Below are 19,840 nucleotides of genomic sequence, written 5' to 3'. Positions count from 1 at the left end.
AAGTGATTTAAGGATCCGGTTCGATACCGAAATGTAGAAAAGTCTTGATGTTAAGGCTTTGAGCTCTTATTTGACCTGAGATGGGTTTGGGCAGTGAGGCAGAGTGAAACTGAAGGTGAAGGCATGTGACTTTTCAACCCTACACATAAGACGAGCAAAGACTAGTTCTGTATAAGTAGGAAAAATACATGGTGGAGCGATTTTGTTTTTTTCTTTGTAAAAGTAAAAAATATTTTTGAACTCAAATAAAATATAATTATCAAAATTCATATGCAGGCAACTGTTTTATATCATATTCTTATAATATGTGTATTTATTGTAAAGTTACGTTGAAACCAAGCACACCATTGTTTTTCTTGTGACATTACCAATAAGTTTGATGTGTCACATGGCCGTCTTCCTATTGGAAAAACAAAAGTTGTATCCAAGATGGCCAACTTCTAAATGGCCACCATGGTCACCACCCATCTTGAGGAGTTTGCCCCCTCACATATACTAATGTGCCACAAACAGGACTTTAATATCACCAACCATTCCCATGTTATTACGGTGTATCCATATAAATGGCCCGCCCTGTAGTTTTGCATTATAGCTGATCTCTATGTGCAGCAGATCAGTTTCATGCTCTATAGGTGATCTGGGTTAAGCTGCGTAATTTCTTTTAAATATATAATTGAATATGTAATTGTGGAATTGAAAATTGAATAACTGGAATATGTCAACAGGATGTCAGCAAATGTTGTAATGTCAGCAAAGGATGATGTCATGTAATATTCCGATAGACGATAAACGTAATTAACTGCAGAACCCCAGTTCTTACAGTAGTTTCATTGCAAAGATTTAAACATGCAATGTTTTTGCTATTCACCAAAACTGAGAAACATATTTGAAGCTCTGCTAAAGCTTGGCAGTGAAAATGCAAATAAGTGCAGCTTGAAAAAGTATATTCTGTACATTTGACTGCTTGTTTCATAAAATTGGACAGGCGAACGATCTTAGGGTGATTAGATAAATGTATAAACTTCCTTTTTATGCCGCGAACCCATAATTGTTATTCACATGTTTATGTGGCTTGTTCTAATACATCTGTATAGGCCTTTGTAATGTCTAAATTTACCCGCTGCTTGTCTACTGGTTCTGTGCTTCAGAGACAAATGCTTCCTATGCTTGTTCAAAAAAAAGTACAAAAGCATTCAAATAACATTGTTCCCTGTTCTGTAGTCCTAGGTACAGAGGGAAGTATTGTCTGGGAGAGCGACAGAGATACAAGATCTGTAACACCACACCTTGTCTTCATCACCTGCCCACGTTCAGGGACATCCAGTGTAGTCACTTCAACAGTCAGCCATACAAGGGCAAGTTCTACAAGTGGGAGGCAGTCATCAACACGGGTGAGCGGATTAAATTTGAGTCAGCCGCTGTTGCTTCTGTTTTTTAAATTTCCATTTTCACGCCAACACTTTGTTACCGCTTCTCTCTCTGAAAACAGTGAACCCCTGTGAGCTGCACTGCCGTCCACTGAATGAAAACTTTTCTGAGAAGATGCGCGATGCTGTCATTGATGGGACGCCTTGTTATGAAGGCAACAAAAAGCGAGATATATGCATCAACAGCATTTGTAAGGTATTAAAGCAATACAAGGCATTCTATATATACTGTCCTCAGGTTTGAAGGTGTTTCTTCTTTTGACTGAAAAAACTTTGTATTGATTGATGGGAATCTTTTTTCTTCTGTTGCGTTTGTGCTTTGTCGCTCATGCAGTAAACTGAGTTGGTGCTCGTCTTGTTTTCTCTGCTGGCGAATTTTGTACATTTGACATTCTGGGTCACAATAAGCATGCTGATTAAAAAAAATAGAAAAAGAAAGAAGGAAAGACGGGGAAACAAATCTGGAGGCTGTTATCTTAAGATAGCAGCCTGTTCTTGCCTATCGCCCTGGGCTAAAATGCCAGTCATTGAAACAGACACTATTTGGGTACCGAGTGGACAGCAGTCTCTGACTTCATGACATTTTGTGACATTTTTGTCACACACCCACACTCTCTTTGTCGAAGATGACCCATTTGTGGTTTTTGATTCAAAAAAATTAATTCTCCGCAACATAAAAAGCAAGTATTATTCACATGTATAATCTAAGAACACCACGGGAAGCATGTTCCCATCCTAAGTTTGGTCAAATAAATGAATTAAAAAATAAGTACATACCTTTTTTCAAGTATTGTATATAAATGCAACTTTGAGGTACTCAGTTTTCTGTTGCTTTCGACTCTTTCAGTAGTATTATTGTGCTATGAATATCTATTTATTTGCTATTTTGCCTAGCTTTAACTTTAGAATAGAATAAAATAGAATTGAATAGCCTTCTGCCATTGCACGTGCATAATTAAGAAATATATTGAGATGCACAGTTAAAATTAGTTTATTGATTTGGCAGCTAAATCCATAAGTTAGGTAGCAAGATAGTGATGTAATTAAACATTAATGGATATATTATTTAATATATTATCTAGATGCAATTCTGCATAATGCATGCTTAAAAATAGCCATGTTTTCTTGCTATTGTGTTTGTTCTTTTACCAAAGTCAAACTTTGTTTACATGGACTTAAGTAAGAGAACCACCTGATCCAGCTCAACTGCTGCCTTTTGTTTATCTGGATTACATGTTGCGCCTTCATTTGCACCATGCCAGAGTACAGTATCCAGCAAACCCAACCTAAAAAGTAAATAAATAAATACTACACTATAATATTAAGGATTACTTTGAGCTTCATTTGCATCATCTGCCCACTCCAAACAAGTCAAAGGTACATGAGACAGCCTCTGCTGTTTTTCTGGCTTTTAGAAAGCGATGTAACAGGAACTACCACAGTTCAAAGGGTCACCAAGTCACATTTGCTACATAATGTCCGTTATCGTGATACTGATCATTTTTGTGGCATGTTTCTAACAGAATATAGGCTGTGATTACGTGATAGATTCCACTGCTATAGAGGATCGCTGTGGAGTGTGCAATGGTAACGGCTCCACCTGTACAACTGTGAGGAAAACATTTGAAGAGAGTGAAGGGTTGGGTATGTTGTTTTCTTTTCTGTTTTTTACATTAACCCTACTCACAAAAGTTATTTTGACATATCACAAAGATGTGTACAAAGAACAGGTGTAAGAAATCAAAAGGGATGATGGGTAAACTGAGTTGAGCTGTTTCTGTTTCAGAGTTCAGGATTTATTTGATGTTGTCTTAACATATGCTGTGGGAGAAAAAACTGATTATAACCTCCCAAAATAGTATGTTTTTTACAGTTGTAACATTTTTGAATGTCTTTTTTGTGGATACATCATTTAAAACACCGTGTATCAGAATACTTGTATTTCTATTTCACAAAGATTGTTCTTTCACTAAAATTTCACGTCTTTTTAGGCTATGTAGACATTGGACTGATCCCAGAGGGAGCCTGGGACATTCACATTGAGGAGTTGGGAGCAGCTGGAAATTTCTTGGCACTCCGAAGTGACAATCCCAGCAAGTATTTCCTGAATGGTGGCTGGACGATCCAGTGGAATGGAGAATACAAGGCTGCTGGAACAGTATTCACCTATGAGAGGACCGGACAGCTTGAAAACCTGACATCTCCAGGGCCCACTACAGAGCTTCTGTGGATTCAGGTATGAGTAAACCCACGGTTTTAAATGCATTATCCCTTTCTAAGTCATAGAGAAAGACTCTGTTTATTCCCATATGAAAAGGCTGGGAAACAAAGTCCTTTGCATTTTGATTACTTTCATGAAGACAAAAAAATTGTTTCAGCTACATCGGTGGTTTTTAAGAGTAACTATCATATTTAAAACTTTTAAACTCAAGTCTTTAAACTGCATACAGTTCAGCTCCAAATAAGCAAATGTAGTAACTATAATAATTTTTGTTGACACTGGAAATAGTCTATAGCTGTGCACATAAGAGATGGTGAGGGAAGTAAAATTTCACCACTCAGCATAACTATTTTTGATTCTACCTTGCACCTCACTTTCTGTTGCCATGAAACGTTTCTTATTTCTCCTCTCGTGTGTTACAGCTTCTCTTTCAGGAGGCCAATCCAGGAGTGAGGTACGAGTACACCATCAGTCAAAATGTCTCCGAAAAGAACAACACCCCGCTGTCAGTTTTCTACTGGAAATACGGTTCGTGGACTGAATGCAGCGTTACTTGCGGAACAGGTAAGAGAAACAGCTTTGCTATACATAAGTGGGCAAACGTACGGGGAGTGAGAGAGATTATGGCGGAAAATGTGCCACATGCCACTATTTTTGCATGTGGAGGAATAGAGACCGTTTTGATGATGAAGGTGGAGCGTACTGTTCAAAATCTCCCATAGGCGTTTAATGATGTGAAGACCAGTGAAATCGATGATTTATATTCATCTTCAGAGTCATTAAACCCATGAGTGAGCTCTCGTGGAGACATTGTTATCCTGGACGAGGCTGTTCCCATCAACACAAAAAGTGTTTCTTCACAGGATAAAAGTGGTTGTTCAGAACAGTTTTGTATTGATTTACAGATATTCTGCTCTAGCCAGCGAAGCAAGGCTCACTATAGGGGTCAAACATGAGGTGACTTTTATTTGTCACAAGACAGTGAATAGTTTCTGAGAAACAACAAAAGAATGAAGAATGATGAATGATGAAGAAGCATTTATGCTGTTGCTTCACACATTTCAAATACAAAAATCTTGTTAAGATTAAAGAGGCCAGTATGATCAATTGTTTGCTATTTGTTGCCCTCGCTGTGCCGTCCTGTTTTCTCTTTTGCTTCTTATCGCTTTCCACTCTCCCGTGTGGCCCTGATGGATGGACCCCCTCCCAGAGCCTTGCCCTGCAGTTGATTTCGCCTTCTTAATTTCTTCTCACATCTGCTCATCTTCCTTTTGTACTGTAATGGCCTCATTTTTCAGTTGAGTGTCACAAGGTTGTCAAATTGTCGCGTAATGAATCAAACTCATTTTGCAGGTTACAAAGATGAGACATACAGAAGATTATGGTGGAGGTGGAGACCTTTTTTTGTCAGCCTTGTGTAACCCCACTCAGGATTTATGCGTTTCCCAATGTGTGGGGAGTTTCATAAAGAAGAAAGAAATGCCTTTCTGACAAGTCCTTTCATCCCTTTTACATATACTCGCGGACACCTTGACCGCGTGGTTCTTTTAGATTTGACATTGGTTTTCTCAACTTTTAAAGCTTGTCGTAGCACTGAAGCTGTACTTTTATGTATCCAAGAAAACACTGAGGGAGTCGGTGGGGCTTTAGGAGTTTTAGTGCCCAACTGGATGCTGTATAGCAGTGGTCCCCAAACTTTTTTGCGCGACAAACCGTTTTAATGTCAGACAATATTTTCACGGACCGGCCTTTAAGGTGATGCGGATAAATACAACAAAATAAAATGATACAACCAAGACAAAAACTGTGGTATGCTGCAAATATAATAATAAACAGGAATTCACTGTGTAATTGTGTAACTTTATCAGCAGCGTCCTCCTGAAATGCGCCAACAACATTGAGAGTAACGTCCTCCTCTCTGCCCCTTAATACTTTCTGGTCGCTGTGGTAACACGTAAATATTTCTTTCAAAATAAGACACAAAACTACAACACGGGAAAAGACCCAGGGAATCCGAGCTAACGATAAAAACCATGAAAACCATAAATTACACATCTGAACCTCAACTCTCGTGGCCCGGTACCGAACGACTCACAGACGGTCTGTGGCCCGGGGATTGGGGACCGCTGCTGTATACCATAACATTTAAACCCCAAATGTCACTTGTCAGTTGTATGTCACCATGGTGGCATGGTTCTTGGCAATATTACCTCACAGCAGTCAGGTCCTGTGTTTGAATCCACCATTTGGCTGAGACCTTTCTGTGTGGACTCTTCGTGTCTGTGTGGGTTCTCTCTGCGTAATCGGGTTTCCTCCCACAGTCCACAGACATCCAGCTAGTTGGGTTTAGGTTTATTGCTGATTCCAGACTGCCCGTCAGTGCGAATGTGGGCATGAAAGGTTTTCTGTCGTTACTTTTTTTTGTGTAATTTTGTTGTTGTTGTTTTAAAGTCACTACATAGTTAGCACCAGTCTGCCTCTGGTTTTGGATGATCTGGTAACAAGATTGAAGTTCAGATTGGTTAGTGTTAGATTGTAACATAAAGATTAAAGCTGGGAGATTTTTTCGATACCAGGTGTAGAGTTTCTGTGTTTACTTTTTTGTGTGTTTTCAGGATTGCATCTTTGGTATTTTCATGTGGTTTACTTCATTCCTCATTTATGTAACTCTTTATTTGTCATATAGCTCTTTAAATGTTGTTTTAAATATGGATAAAAATGACTCTATCCCTTCTGACTTCTGTTTCTGGAAAGCACCAGTGTATGTCTTCTTTTTCAATAAGATAAAAGGAAATGAAAATACGTAATTGAATGGTGTTCAAAGTCCAAATCCATTTTAAACTGCCAAATGGGTATAACAACAAGCTTCTGCAACCCCTAAAGCTTGTCCAATTTTGCCAAGTAGTCTCAGTGTTTAGATATTTCTTTCCTCTTCTTTTTTCAGGCTTTTATTTTATTAGACATCATTTATCTGTATAACCTGGAAATCTGTATTAACCTCCCAAATAGGGGTGTTGTTTTGAGCTTGAAGATCAGTCAGAGCCTTTTCAATGATAGTGAAACTAAATCAGTGAAACTGTTGTCCTGTTCTCGGAGACAAATGAAAAATAAGATTTGACTTTGCTTTCAAATGCATTTTCAAGAGTGATGGCCTTGGATGAATTTAATCATGCCAATACTTGTAACAATAACAAGCTTCACCGAGTGTCTTTCATTACTGCCTTTGTTGATCCTTTCATAAATATCACTTTACAACCACCAGCGAGGAAATTCCTATTGAGCCTCGCTTCAAGTAAAAACTGCACACAAACCACATTGTGTTCCTTTACTAAAGCATTGATAATGCTTTATTGTTTAGTCTTTTTGTTTTGTTTTTTCAAAGAGGACAATTTTTTATAGCGTGGTGACTCAGTGATAAATATCGCCGCTATGCAGGAAAAAAGTCTGAGCCTCACGATATAACAGCGCTCTTCTTAATGTGGCGCTTCCACGTTTTCCTTGTGTTTGTTGACCATTTCTTCCCAGAGTTCAGATCGCTCCTGGCTTTAAAACATGATTCATTTTCCATCAGAGATATTTGGATGCCACTCAGTTTCTTCATCCTGATCACCAAAGCTGAAACATCTGCATATGTTGATGGAAATCATTTTACTGAGTGGGCTGTCTAGACTTGGTGGGATTCAGAGATTTGGAAGTGAAAGGCTTAATTCTGAAAATGCCATAAGGGCAGCAGCAGCAGCAGTACAGAAGAGCTAATACAATAACCTCATCTGCTTTAGTATTCGTTAGTTAGTACACGATAACAAGACAGTACAATGGTATATCTAGCTGGAGATTCTTTATCTTCCCTGGGTGTCCCTGTTTTACCCACATTCATAAGCTTCTCGGTGTACCAAGAATTCATGATAAGACAACATTATTTGTCCAAGTAGTGTTTAAATTTAGCCACAAACATCATGTCATCAATATGGGGTGTTTCTCTGTATTTCCCCCCCCATATCATTTCTTTTCTTCTTTTTGTCTCTGTGCAGCTTCCAATCTCACATAGCTGTCATGACCCTTAAGATGTATCTTTGAAGGTGTAAATTAGCTATCAAATGTGCATTGTGGCCCTCAGCAGGATCAGAGCAGAGGGCGCTGTGAACCGAGGGTTGTCTTCTGCTTCGACAGGATGAAAGTCCCCTCAGGAGAGTGAGAGGAATGATGGAGAGCGTTATCACATGAGATAAACCTGTTGTCAGCCTATTAGGTACAGTTAGTGCAGTGCTTTTTGAAACCATAAAGACTCACCATCCGTATATGCACACCACGATTCTGTTGATATCTTTTCTTGTGGTGTAACCATTTAGCGTCAGGTGGCTAAAATTAACAACCAACAAATTTGTAAAATATTGGATGACAAGAGCTACGTGACACAGGCTTCGAGAAGCTTTGAGAATTTGGTCGATTTTTCGTTATATTTTTTACATGTAAAAGCAAAGGTATCACTGGAACTGGAGCAGTTGGTACTCAGCATACTGTTAAAATTCAACAGGACTGTTCAAACGTTTAATATTTAATCAGAATCCTTTCACGTTTAAACATGCACATATTTCAAACACTGCCTACAGAGACTTTTAAAAAAGGGCTTTAAAATTTTCTATATATCGCTTAAATAAAGGAAACCTATCATCATTAAAATTATTTTTAATTTTTTTTCACAGTTCTTTCTTCCTTTCTTCTTAACTCATCTTGAGTCACTATTTTTATTTACCTTGTTGCCATTAAATTACTTTTACTAGTGTGTTTGTTTATAAATCTGTTATTGGTTGTCCATATGTTTGAAATAGAACGATAGCTCTTAACTGCCTAACCACAGGCATATGGATTTAGATCAAATATTTATATATTAGTCACAAAAATGCAGATTCTTGGTTTATCTGCAAAATGGTTTATTGACTGTGATGCTTCTCATGAACACCTCGAGCCAGCGTGTCCCCAGGTATTTTCAATAGGAGGAACAACGGGACTGAATGCTGACCAAGGAAGGTTTTGGATATGAGTCATCCTGAAAGGCTGGCGCTACTCTGATAGGAGGCATTGTCCTGCTGAAATAGCCACAGGACAGTGTGCAGCCACAAGAGTGGCACAGCTACAGCTTGGAGAACCTCATCTTGGTACCTCTGTCCAGTCAGGCTTGCCAGCAGTGCTGGCTTTCAGCCACCAGTCTGGCCTCAGTCGCCTTCAGTCAGTTGCAACATGGTGGCTTAACATGACAATGTTGTAAATACTGGGTTTTTTGTGGGTTTTAAGACTAATTGTGTGATACTGTAGTAAATTTAAGCAATTCTGAGCAATACAAGTGAGTTAATTCGTGTTTGGTAAACGTATTACCAACCCCTCCATGAACTAAAATCAACTGGAATAGGCTTTGACTATGTTAGGGTTTAAAGTGATGTTCTGAAAAATGGATTTAAAGCAAAGATTCAAAATGTGTTTCATAAGTTTTTTTCTTCTTCGTCTTCGTTTTTTGGCTCATTTACATTGCTCGCAGCATTTATCTCAGCATACACCATTTCACAATGAAGTGAATGAATCAAAACACAAATGTGCCAGTGTAGCAGTCTTTTTTCTTAATGTTAAATGGTTCAAAATTACTTTTGTTGTGAGAGCTATGGAACGGGTTTGCAAATAAAATGGACATTAAAATGTGCAGCTCTGTTTTTCCACTTCCACCCATATTTTTAATTATGTTGTAAATGTAATCCTTTAGTTTAGTCTGTTAACATCTTTTTACAGCCCTTGGTATCGGATTCAGTTTTTAAAATGTGTAACGGATAAATATGTTGACACTTATTGTTTTGTTTCTTATAATCATTTATAAGTTGTGTACTAGATGTCACAGAAAGTTTCTCTCTTCTGTATTTCAGGTGTTCAGAGGCAGATTATCCACTGTGTGGAAAAGACAACTGGGATAGTTGAGGAGCACTTCTGTGACCACTTAACCCGACTTGACCACAACCAAACCAGCTGTAATAAGGATCCTTGTCCAGCCATGTGAGTTGGGTTTTTTGTCTCCCAGGTTTACAAAAGGACACGTGCAGTGTTGGTACTTTAACCCTCGCACACACAAAAATTCTGCGTGCTCTACAATCATCAAACAATCAAAGCTGCCAAACCTAAAGTTACAGCAAGTTTAATATTATTCTACAGAATAAATTTCCATGTTGTAACAGTTTTTAATTAACTCAAAAATTGCAGTTTGACATTTATTTTAATTTACTTTTTCAAGCCTTTGAAGACAAATTGTTTTTTATGTATTTTCTTTTTTCAAAAAAATTACCTTTTGACTTTTTTTTAATTGGACAAGACAAGAGAAGTGAAATAGCCAGCAGGCATTTTTACTTCCATGCATTTTACACCACCAAAGTACAGCCTATCATCTTGTTTTAAGGGCCCAGTGTCTTCTTGGAAAAGGATGTTTGGCCAGTGGATCAACCCTTCTCTATGGAGGCTGCAGGAGTGCCATTGTTTACGCTTTTGTGGGATGTTACAGTTGATGTTCAAAAGACAGTGCTTGAATTATGAATAACAAAAAAATGTTTTGCAGAAATAATTAATCATTTATTTATTTGTTTGTTTGTTTCAGTTCATGTGGAGAGTCTAAGGAGCTTGAAAAGAAAGCGTCCTTAAAGACATTTCACCTCTAATCCAAGAAGCTTCTTCGGATGAGAGGTGAACCAACTTCAAGGACCAGGCGCCTTCTTTCCAAGCTCCTTAGACTACAATGACCTGGATGACAGAGAACCTTCACAGACATATTCATGTGGAGATGATTTTTTTCTATATTTAGTAATGTTTAGATTTTTTTACAAAGACAAAGTTTGCCACTTTTAGTTTTCTGTGAGGAAACTTTGGAGTTGCATAAGGAAAAAGGTCCGATGTAAAACAAATAAAATAAAATAAATCTACACAAATCAAATATGCAGAGCTCCCTGCTGTTGCCATGCTTTGTTAAAAAGTGAGTGAAAAATATCTTCTTTATTTCTCTGTTAGATGTAAAACATGCCAGTAAAGATTTTGCATGTAGAAACTCTATAACAGTTTTTTTAGAGAATATTTATTTCCAGTGTCGATGGTCAATCTATAAAAGTCAATTACAACAGACACACATCAAATACAGGCAGCGAGGTTTATATTCATAATGGATGGATGGATACATTCTCACTGTAAAAAAATCGGCAATATAAAGGGTAAAAATACTGTTATGTATGCATAGCCTTTTTTTGCTTGAAACTAAATGTCAAACATAACTTTGAAAAACAAAAAAAAACAAATATACAATGAATGCTCACTACATTGCTGCATGATAATTAAAAAAAAATGTATGTATGTATGTATGTGCGTATGTACGTACATACGTACAGCCATCTAAAACCACCAAGACTCATCTTTATTGTCACAGTCATTAAATACACTCTTATTCTACACAAAGCATAGCATTGCATTTGAAATCAGTGTAATCTTTGTGTCTTGTTGTGTAGATGGTGGGTTGGGGAGTGGCAGAAATGCTCAGCGAGCTGTGGGAGCTCAGGCCAAACTAAAAGGACAGTTCTTTGCATTCAAGCATTAAGTGCGGAGGAGCAGAAAGCCCTGGAGCCCAGTAACTGTGAACACATCCCCAAACCTGAGTCACTATCCTCCTGCAACACACACATCCCCTGCCCAGCAGACTGGACCACTGGCAGCTGGTCAAAGGTGAGTGTGGGTCAGAATCTGAGGTTCAGGTGTAACCAGACAGCAACCTTCACATTTGGGGAAAATGAATTATTTACTAATCGTGGAGAAAGTTTTCTAGTTTTTTCTGTTTTGAAAGCATTCATTCGCACAGAAAATTTTCACATCTCAAGCTTTTTGAAATATAATTCAGTTGTTATACACATTTAGTGTTACTGATCATTTAAGACACTGCTGGTTGCTTAAATGTCTTTTGTGTAACTATTCTCTGACTCTATTACACATAGACACAGTGTGGAATAAGGCAAGAAGCCAGATTTAAGGGTGTTTAAATGTGAGCATTTATACCCTGACCTCTCCCTATTCTCAGCATTTCTCTGTACTTTTTTTTTTTTGCCAGGCCTTTTTGAATGGATATATGGAAATCTTTTGTCCAGACCAAATTGTTTCTCCACAGCTGTTTGAAGGATGACCATAAATGTATGGTTTAGATATTCATCTCCTTCAGTCTTAACTGCTCAGCCTGTTTGTGACAAGGACTAGTTGAGAAAGATAATTAAGTGAAGGTATGGCTGATGCCCTTCCCCACACAGCACCAATCTTAGCACCTCCTTAGCCTTCCTCAGCTACCTCCATTTCAGGACTCCCTGCTGTCCATCCTCCTCTCAGATTAACCTGCCTAGACACATGGCTGTCATGACTGGTGAGGTGACAGCTGGATCATCTACACTAAGTCTAGACCCCCGATCTCATCAGTCCTAAGGTCCTGAAGTCCTGTGCTGCCCAGCTGTCCTGGAACAGCTCTTAAACCTGAGCTTGATGCGGGTACCAGCGCTATGGAAGACATCATCATATTGTTTTCCAACAGAGCTTTACACATTTTTACAGTCTTTGTTATGTTTTTTAAGCACATTGTAAATCTACAGAGCTGTTGCATGGCTTAATAATGCTTTGGTCTTTTCTTTTTTTTCCCTCTTACAGTGTTCACTGTCTTGTGGAAGTGGAGTACGTCACCGTAATGTTACCTGCTCTAGAAACACAGGGGTTGATTGTGACCCCCAAAAGAAACCTTTAGCTGTCAGTACCTGCTACATCCAGGAATGTCCACAGATTGTCGATAATTTTGGAGGTTTCGACTGGTCTGGAAGTGGCTGGTCCAGCAAAGAAGTGCTTAATGAAATAAACCCCATACCCGAAGTCAAACCTCCTGCCAAGTACAGCACCACCAGAGAGCAGCCAAGAGTTCATAACGACCTTAATGACATCGTTGAGGGAGATTTCCACTACCACAACAACATTGAAAATACTGATCACTCTCAGGACAACTATGTCCCGGTGGATGATTTTTACTATGACTATAACTTTATCAACTTCCATGAAGACTTGTCAGATGACTTTGAGAGCAATGGAAACATTTCAGTCAGTCACGGTTTGAGTGTTTCGCAGGAGGTCGAGCCAACCCACAGTGTGAAAGAAGATGCTCACATAGAAATTGCAGCCACTCCCACAGCTACTTCAGCCGTTCCAAAGCCCACTGCCTACACTTTGGAAACAGAAAATCCTCAGAACACAGAAGTGAACGTAACAAAGGACAGTAAAAATGCAGCGGCAAAAGAGGTTTTGCAAACAAATTCTGAAAACTTGGATGACTATCTTTCTGAGGATTTTCTTCTGCCTGTGTCGACCACTCACTCTCCACTATTGTCTACAACTCAGCAATCAAAACCAGCGGCAGAGAAGCATGGCATTCTGTGGCTGCCTGAAAACATTAGTGCAGTGCCTAGTCTGGGTTCCACTACAAAGCAGCCTTTACAGGATGTGAAATGGGGGCAATATGCAGAGGAGGCTGAAAATAACTATGACAGCTTCAGTGAGGAGGAAAATCACACTGAGGATGTCACTATGACTCCAAAGCAGACTGTTTCTACTCCGAGACAACAAACAGCTATCAATACTCCTGACTCTACTGTTGAAGGGGCTCAGGAAACAAAGGAATATGATAATTATGACTATATCTCTGCAGACCAAGATAATGTCGAGAGTCCAGAACCTTCAGGTCCCCCCACATCAGAAACTACAATTCAGATTAAGACTGAATTTCCTCTGGATGAAAATACTGCAGAAATACCTCAAGCCAGTGGGTCAACATTATTTTCAAATGCCTTCACAATGGATGATGTCAACACGGATCAGACTAATTTTGATACATTATACGCCACTACCGAGAATTATTCACGGGATACCGACAGAGACCTCAGCACAACCTCACTTCCTGCCTCTGACAAATCCATTCCTCCCCCTGTTTCCTCTTTGCTCATCTCAGGTAACCAAGAGGCCTCCACATCATTAACTGGAACAGCAATCATACCTCCTACTCAGTTTTCTCCAGCTGATTTCCCAACGCATATGATGAAACCGATTCTGTCAAAGTTCACTAAAACAACTGGAACGTATCCCACATCTCAAGCTCCGTTGTTTGATGTAGTGAATTATGACTACAACGAAATAGCCTTTCCACCCGTGGTGAGGAGCGGCATTAACAGTGATCCTGGCTCTTCATACCAGGTTTCAACAAACTCAGGAGCCACTCCTCAACACAGCACAACATCAGCACAAGACTCGGAGTCGCCCACACCTGCTGTGGCCTTTTTGCCAACCGTTCCAGCTGTCCTAACATCTGTCCAAACTTACGTCCACACACAAAACACTGCAGCTGCCTACTGGATTGCTGGCAACTGGAGTGCTGTACGTATGAAATAATTTACACATTACACCTGCTTTTATTTTCCAGGCAAATAAAAAACACAAAATAAAAGCATTATCTTCATTCTTTAGGGACAAGATTTGAGCTAGGGTTAACACAGCAAGCGTCAACGTACATAATAAACTGCTTTAATACCGAAAACATCTCTAAATTTCAAATGTGTTCTTATCCACAAGCTTTTCTTGTGCGTGCTGGTGTTCTTTGTGCATCCAGCCATCAAATTGTGCAGCACAAAACGATTCTAATATGAGTTGTTATGTTTACGAGCAGTGCTCCACCACCTGTGGACTCGGTGCTATCTGGAGAACTTTGACTTGCAGTACTGGATCACAGTCGGACTGTGATCCCGCAAAGAGGCCCGCACCTGCCCAGAGGTGTTACCTGCGCCCATGCTCTACATGGAAAATTGGGGAATGGAGTAAGGTGAGACTACTTGTTTTATATATCATATATATGTATATATCATATACAAATCAAAAGTTAAATAAATAAAATTGTAATAAGGTAGACTTTTCTATTTACTATTTTTTATTACGGCAGGATTTTAGGCAACGGTGATTTGTCTACGACTTTGGTCTAGACTGAACTCTAATATCTCCGACTGGATTTGCAAGTCAAAGCTTTGTGTCTGATATTCTAGTTCAAAGTTGGACAACAGCTAACATTATGCATGGTGTAATAAATGTGGGCATGTTGGCATTTTGATGTTTTGTTTGCATTGAGCTCAGTGTCGTGTTTACTCAGCCTCATGCAGACTCTGACGTGGCTGTAGACTTATTTTTTTGCAGCCGTATTTTATAGTTTTTCAATAACAAACAAACAAACCGATGCAATGTTCCCCACCCCCTGGGATTACAGATACACGATGGAAAGAAAAAGAAAACAGCTTTGATATAATACATGGAGGTGGATATGAATAAGATAAAGCTAGTATACATTTATGGAAGGAATAAACATCATTGCATTGTGATTTGCCGCCTTTTCTTTTTTTACACATTCAATGAAAAGTCACAGAAAGCGTTTCTTTCATCCACATGTTGAAAGATGGAGGTTTGTCAGAGAGAAAATGTTTTCAGGCCAATAAAGATGCAAAAGCGATTGTTTTTGGTTGTGCTGCAGGAACCATGAGCTCTAAAAAAAGAGACCTTGAAAATGAAGATGTACGGACAGTGTTATTGTTTTTCTGCACAAAAATGACAGGGCTTTGAAAGAAAATCTTCAAAAATTCCAAAGTCCCAAAACATATGAGCTACAGTAGCTGGAGCTTCGTGGCAATGTAAACATGCTGGGGTAACATTAGGATATGTTTTTTTACAAGTTTCACCGTTGACCAGTGCAAATGATGTACCAATTTAAACTGAATCGGACTTTGTTTAATGCAAAGAGAAATATGAAAACATTCCCCGGGGAGGTCAGTGTTAGATCCTGTTGCCATGGCACCTTTGTTTTTCCCCATGAGGATGGATTCATACTCTCAATCTTAGTGCAGACTTTAGACATATTACCTTTTCATAGAAGTAAACCAAGTTTTTCATCTATATCATTACTGGCTGTTAGATATTGGAGCCTGAAATGCTTACTAAGAAAACTGCTAATTTATAAAATATTTATAAAAAAAACAATTCATAAATAAATCTGCCTCAAGTAAACACGAGTGTTCATTTTACAAAAAGATTTCTTAAAAAAGAGCTAGACCATTGTTTCTGTGCCCAATTCAATTCAATTCAATTGTATTTATATAGCGCCAAATCACAACAACAGTCGCCTCAAGGCACTTTATATTGTAAGGTAGACCCTACAATAATACATACAGAGACAGTTTGACTCTGTTGTAATGGGGTAGAAGAGAGAAGACAGAAGAAAGACCAATGCATGTATACTTATGGGTCGTCTGTCCAACCCAATAAGCTAAACCAGCACTAGAGAAACGAGTGATGTGAAAATATTTTTGCAATGGACCTGTTCCATACAACGGAAGAAATCGAGTTGTGTAGTTCTGTAAACGCAGATTTGGGTAAGAAAACGAGCACCATATGGAAATGGTACAAAAGGCAGAAGAAAACCATCATTTTGTTTGTGTTAAATCTTCTTGTTTCCAGCTCTCTGTGTAAAACTGAGAGTGATAGGTTAAAGTTGTACCTTTTTGGACAGGTTGGGCAATGAGAAGAAAGTTGTGCTTGTTTAAAGATTTCATGGATTAATACACTTCTGATCATCTGGTTTAAGTTATACTAAATTAAAGGCAACAAGAATTGCTGGTAATCCATTTTTAAAGCCATCCATTGACTAACCTGACTAGATACCAGCTTTCTGGGGGTGGAAAAAACACATTAAAATCACATTGCAAATAAGCTTCTTTATATTCATGGGTTAGCCTAATGAAGGCTACAAGCTAATAAAGAGCAAGACAATAAAGCTGCCCTTTATACTGAAAGTGTTGCTGATGATTCATCCTCTTTAGACTTTCTGCTCTTTGCAGATCTTGGAAGTAAGTGAAGTTGTGCCTTTTCTGCCTTCACTAAGGTGTGAAGCTGATTTCTAACAACAAGTCCGCATCCAGGAGTCAGCTGGTACGTTTTAAGTGTTTACTGTCAGAAGCACTGTGATACAGAAAGAAAAAAACAACACGTTATATTTATGATGTCATTGACTTGCTTTTACAATATCAAACACTGAGTCATTAAACTTCATGCACATCTCACCTAAACACAAAACATATCCCGAAAACTTTACTGAATATTTGCCCCAGGTATCTAGCAGTTAGCTCAAGGCTAACATTACATTGAAAATGGGCTAACACGCTGAAATTGCAGCCGTTTCTCAACTGTTACACAAAACTATTACTGGTAAGCTCAACACAACACATAGTTACTGCTTACTGGCATGTGCTCTTTCAGGCACAACAGAAAAAAGATGAACAAAAAGTGGAAAAGACAACAGTTTGGCTTAAAGGCCTTTAAATGGAGAGAAACTGCAGCAAGTCTGCTGGTACAAAAAACACGTGGTCAAATTCGCATGTGCCAGAAGACTACTCTGTCTCTAATTGTTGGGCCATGTGTTTTCACAGTGCTCCAAGAATTGTGAAGGCGGCATTAAACTGCGGGAGGTTCAGTGCTTTGACCTGAGGGACCAAAGACCCCTTCGACCTTTCCACTGCCGAGCCATGTCCTCCAGGCCCCAAACAACGATGCCCTGTAACCTTCAGCCATGTCTTGAATGGTACACCTCCTCCTGGGGTCAGGTCAGTAATATAAAACAAAGGGTTAGTGACTTTGTGATGAAAAGCAGTTCTGTATACACAGATAAAATTTCTCAATCCAATAAAATTGAAGGCAATGCAACATTAGATTTTATCATTGTAGTGGAAAAAAGGAAAAAATCTGAAAGAGTCAGCTGGTAGACACACTGTGTTTGTCTATAATTGCCTGCACTCAAGAATATGACTTTGGCTGCAGGGTTAAAGACAAAGACTTTGTTCTTTTAAGTGGTTTACCTCATAATCTTTACGTAACAAAAATGGTCACAGTTAATGGCTTATCAATGTCGAAGAAGCCTCCACAATTAAATTTTTATCAAATCAATTTTAAAAAATTAGCTTCTTGGAAAGTTTAGAGGGAAAAAAGGGCATTAAATGTCATCTGTAGTAACTCCTTGTTGAATTTAAATTTCTTCTTGCGTCTAAGCTTTGCAGTCATCTCAGTCAAGGCTGTAAGGCTTTACACTTCAAAGTATAAGAGCAGAGCTTCTATTACTTGTACAATATGGGCATGCTCCTCAATATAGTTGACAGATAATAGAGGTGCGTCCACATGGCTGTCATGATTTGGTGTAGGTGTGTTGTGCCAGTAACACAGCCGTGATGTTTTATTTTCTTTTAACAATGCTATGAAATGCTGTGGTTACACATCTAGATGCTGAAAACCAAAGAGCCTTATAGGTGTCAGGCTGTGGCGTATTTATGGAATCTATTTTCAATTTTTACTTAAGCCATCAAATTATTTTTGTTGTACTCGGGTGTTTTTGATGGGGGGGATTACTGTTCTTTTTTAAAATTCGGTGCTGTGTTTTGTGGATTTTTCAACATCCCCTTGGATTTGTTTAATGTCTGAAATCCACAGAATCAATCAGTCAACCTAAACACTGAGATTTACAGCCTCCATGTGTTTGCTGTTGTGCTCTGGGTTGTTCAGTGCTCTGAGGTGTGCGGAGGAGGTCAGCAGCAGCGTATCGTCACCTGTCCAGAGGAGGATCAATGCGACAGAGACCACGAGCCCAGCACCATCCAGTCATGTAATAGCCATCCTTGTGCTCAGTGGCTTACCGGATCATGGGGACAGGTACTACGAAGGCATTGTTGATTGCATTTAAAAACCAAAATCACGAGAACATCCCTGTCGTTCATGAAGCATTATTGCTTGAGGTACGAAAGGATCATGATTACCTTGCATAGAAGGCTACAAAATAATTTGATGTCCATCCTGCTATCATGGATATTTCATACTTCATTTCAAACAGCGTTTTTTTGTTTTTTTTCCTGAAGTAGAAATCCTTAAACAAAAATTGCAATCCTATAAAAGAGTTCATTGCAGACTATTCACGGTGTATTGCCAATGTAACCTGGTCACACGACCAGAATCTTTCAGGGGATTTCATGAGACACCCGCATGAGCACAAGTGTTTGAGTAGAGTTTAGGGAGAATCAGTAAGGTCAGAATCAGTGAATCGGGGCCAATCAGGAGCGCTGAGGCAGTGTAACCTCTCAGATTCACCTTTTAGATTGAGAATGTCAAAAATATACTATCCTCCTAACTGACAGCTGAAGCAGTTCTGCACGTCTTGTAATATTCTAACTGGTGTCAGTTGAAATGTGGCCCTTATTTGTCAATCATAAACTCGGAGAAGAGTTTGGGAAACACTGATATTATTGTACAAGATAAACGTTGTTTTACTTGCCTTTAAAACACATTAAAATTGTTTCCCTCTCTTCTTGCAGTGTTCAACTTCTTGCGGAGTTGGAGTGCAGCATCGGCTTATTAAATGTGTTGACACCAGGGCTGAGACAGATGGAGAAGTTGATCAAGCTCAATGTCACCACGAGCCACCGCCTGAGAGCACCCGAAAGTGTAACACGCAAGAGTGTGAGAGCGTACAGCCTGGTGAGTACGTTCGAAAGGAAAAAATATGGTTATTTGGTTAAATATTTCCCCAATTCCACAAAAGTTGGGACGCTGTAAAAAAAATGTAAATAAAAGCCGAATCTTATATGTTGTCTACAGTACAACATATAAAACAGTCAGTGTTTAAATTAAGAAGATGTGCCATTTTAAGCATCTCCCCTCAGTCGGTAAACATCTGGGAGCTGTGGAGACCAGCTGCTGGAGTTTTGGAGATGAATGTTGGTCCACTCTTGTTTGATAGAGGATTCTTGCTGCTAAACAGTCCCGTGTCTTCTTTGTCGTATTATTTGTATCATGATGCTCCGAATCTGGAGTCTTCTGCTGACAAGCCGTGCCACGATAGCTGCAGCAGGCACTTTTGTTTAGCTTTGTCTAGCTTAAACGCACACAGCCTTCCCTGGAAAAAGACATTATGGAGGATATTTTCCTCTAAAGCCGTTATATACAGTGGGGCAAAAAAGTATTTAGTCAGCCACCGATTGTGCAAGTTCCCCCACCTAAAATGATGACAGAGGTCAGTAATTTGCACCAGAGG

The 19,840-nt window shown here is 39.1% G+C and overlaps 1 protein-coding gene across 1 annotated transcript in view; it reads left to right on the top strand.

Moving 5' to 3' along the window:
* The window catches only part of adamts7 (a disintegrin-like and metallopeptidase (reprolysin type) with thrombospondin type 1 motif, 7), a 67,073-nt gene that overhangs the window by 37,056 nt on the left and 10,177 nt on the right, over window positions 1-19,840 (top strand). The window contains exons 12-23 of the mRNA XM_005743979.2: window positions 1,222-1,391; window positions 1,490-1,623; window positions 2,951-3,071; window positions 3,419-3,663; window positions 4,071-4,212; window positions 9,558-9,684; window positions 11,172-11,385; window positions 12,346-14,109; window positions 14,399-14,551; window positions 17,196-17,369; window positions 18,319-18,465; window positions 19,122-19,284. Of these exons, the coding sequence (XP_005744036.1) occupies window positions 1,222-1,391; window positions 1,490-1,623; window positions 2,951-3,071; window positions 3,419-3,663; window positions 4,071-4,212; window positions 9,558-9,684; window positions 11,172-11,385; window positions 12,346-14,109; window positions 14,399-14,551; window positions 17,196-17,369; window positions 18,319-18,465; window positions 19,122-19,284 (3,554 nt within the window). The remainder of the gene's footprint in view (window positions 1-1,221; window positions 1,392-1,489; window positions 1,624-2,950; window positions 3,072-3,418; window positions 3,664-4,070; window positions 4,213-9,557; window positions 9,685-11,171; window positions 11,386-12,345; window positions 14,110-14,398; window positions 14,552-17,195; window positions 17,370-18,318; window positions 18,466-19,121; window positions 19,285-19,840) is intronic.

The sequence above is a fragment of the Pundamilia nyererei genome, unplaced genomic scaffold (genome assembly GCF_000239375.1).
Source record: "Pundamilia nyererei isolate P.nyererei 1_Seehausen unplaced genomic scaffold, PunNye1.0 scaffold00137, whole genome shotgun sequence".
Classification (NCBI taxonomy): Eukaryota; Metazoa; Chordata; class Actinopteri; order Cichliformes; family Cichlidae; genus Pundamilia; species Pundamilia nyererei.
The sequence above is the reverse complement of the archived record's forward strand: the minus strand, read 5'-3'. Positions and strand labels throughout refer to the sequence as shown.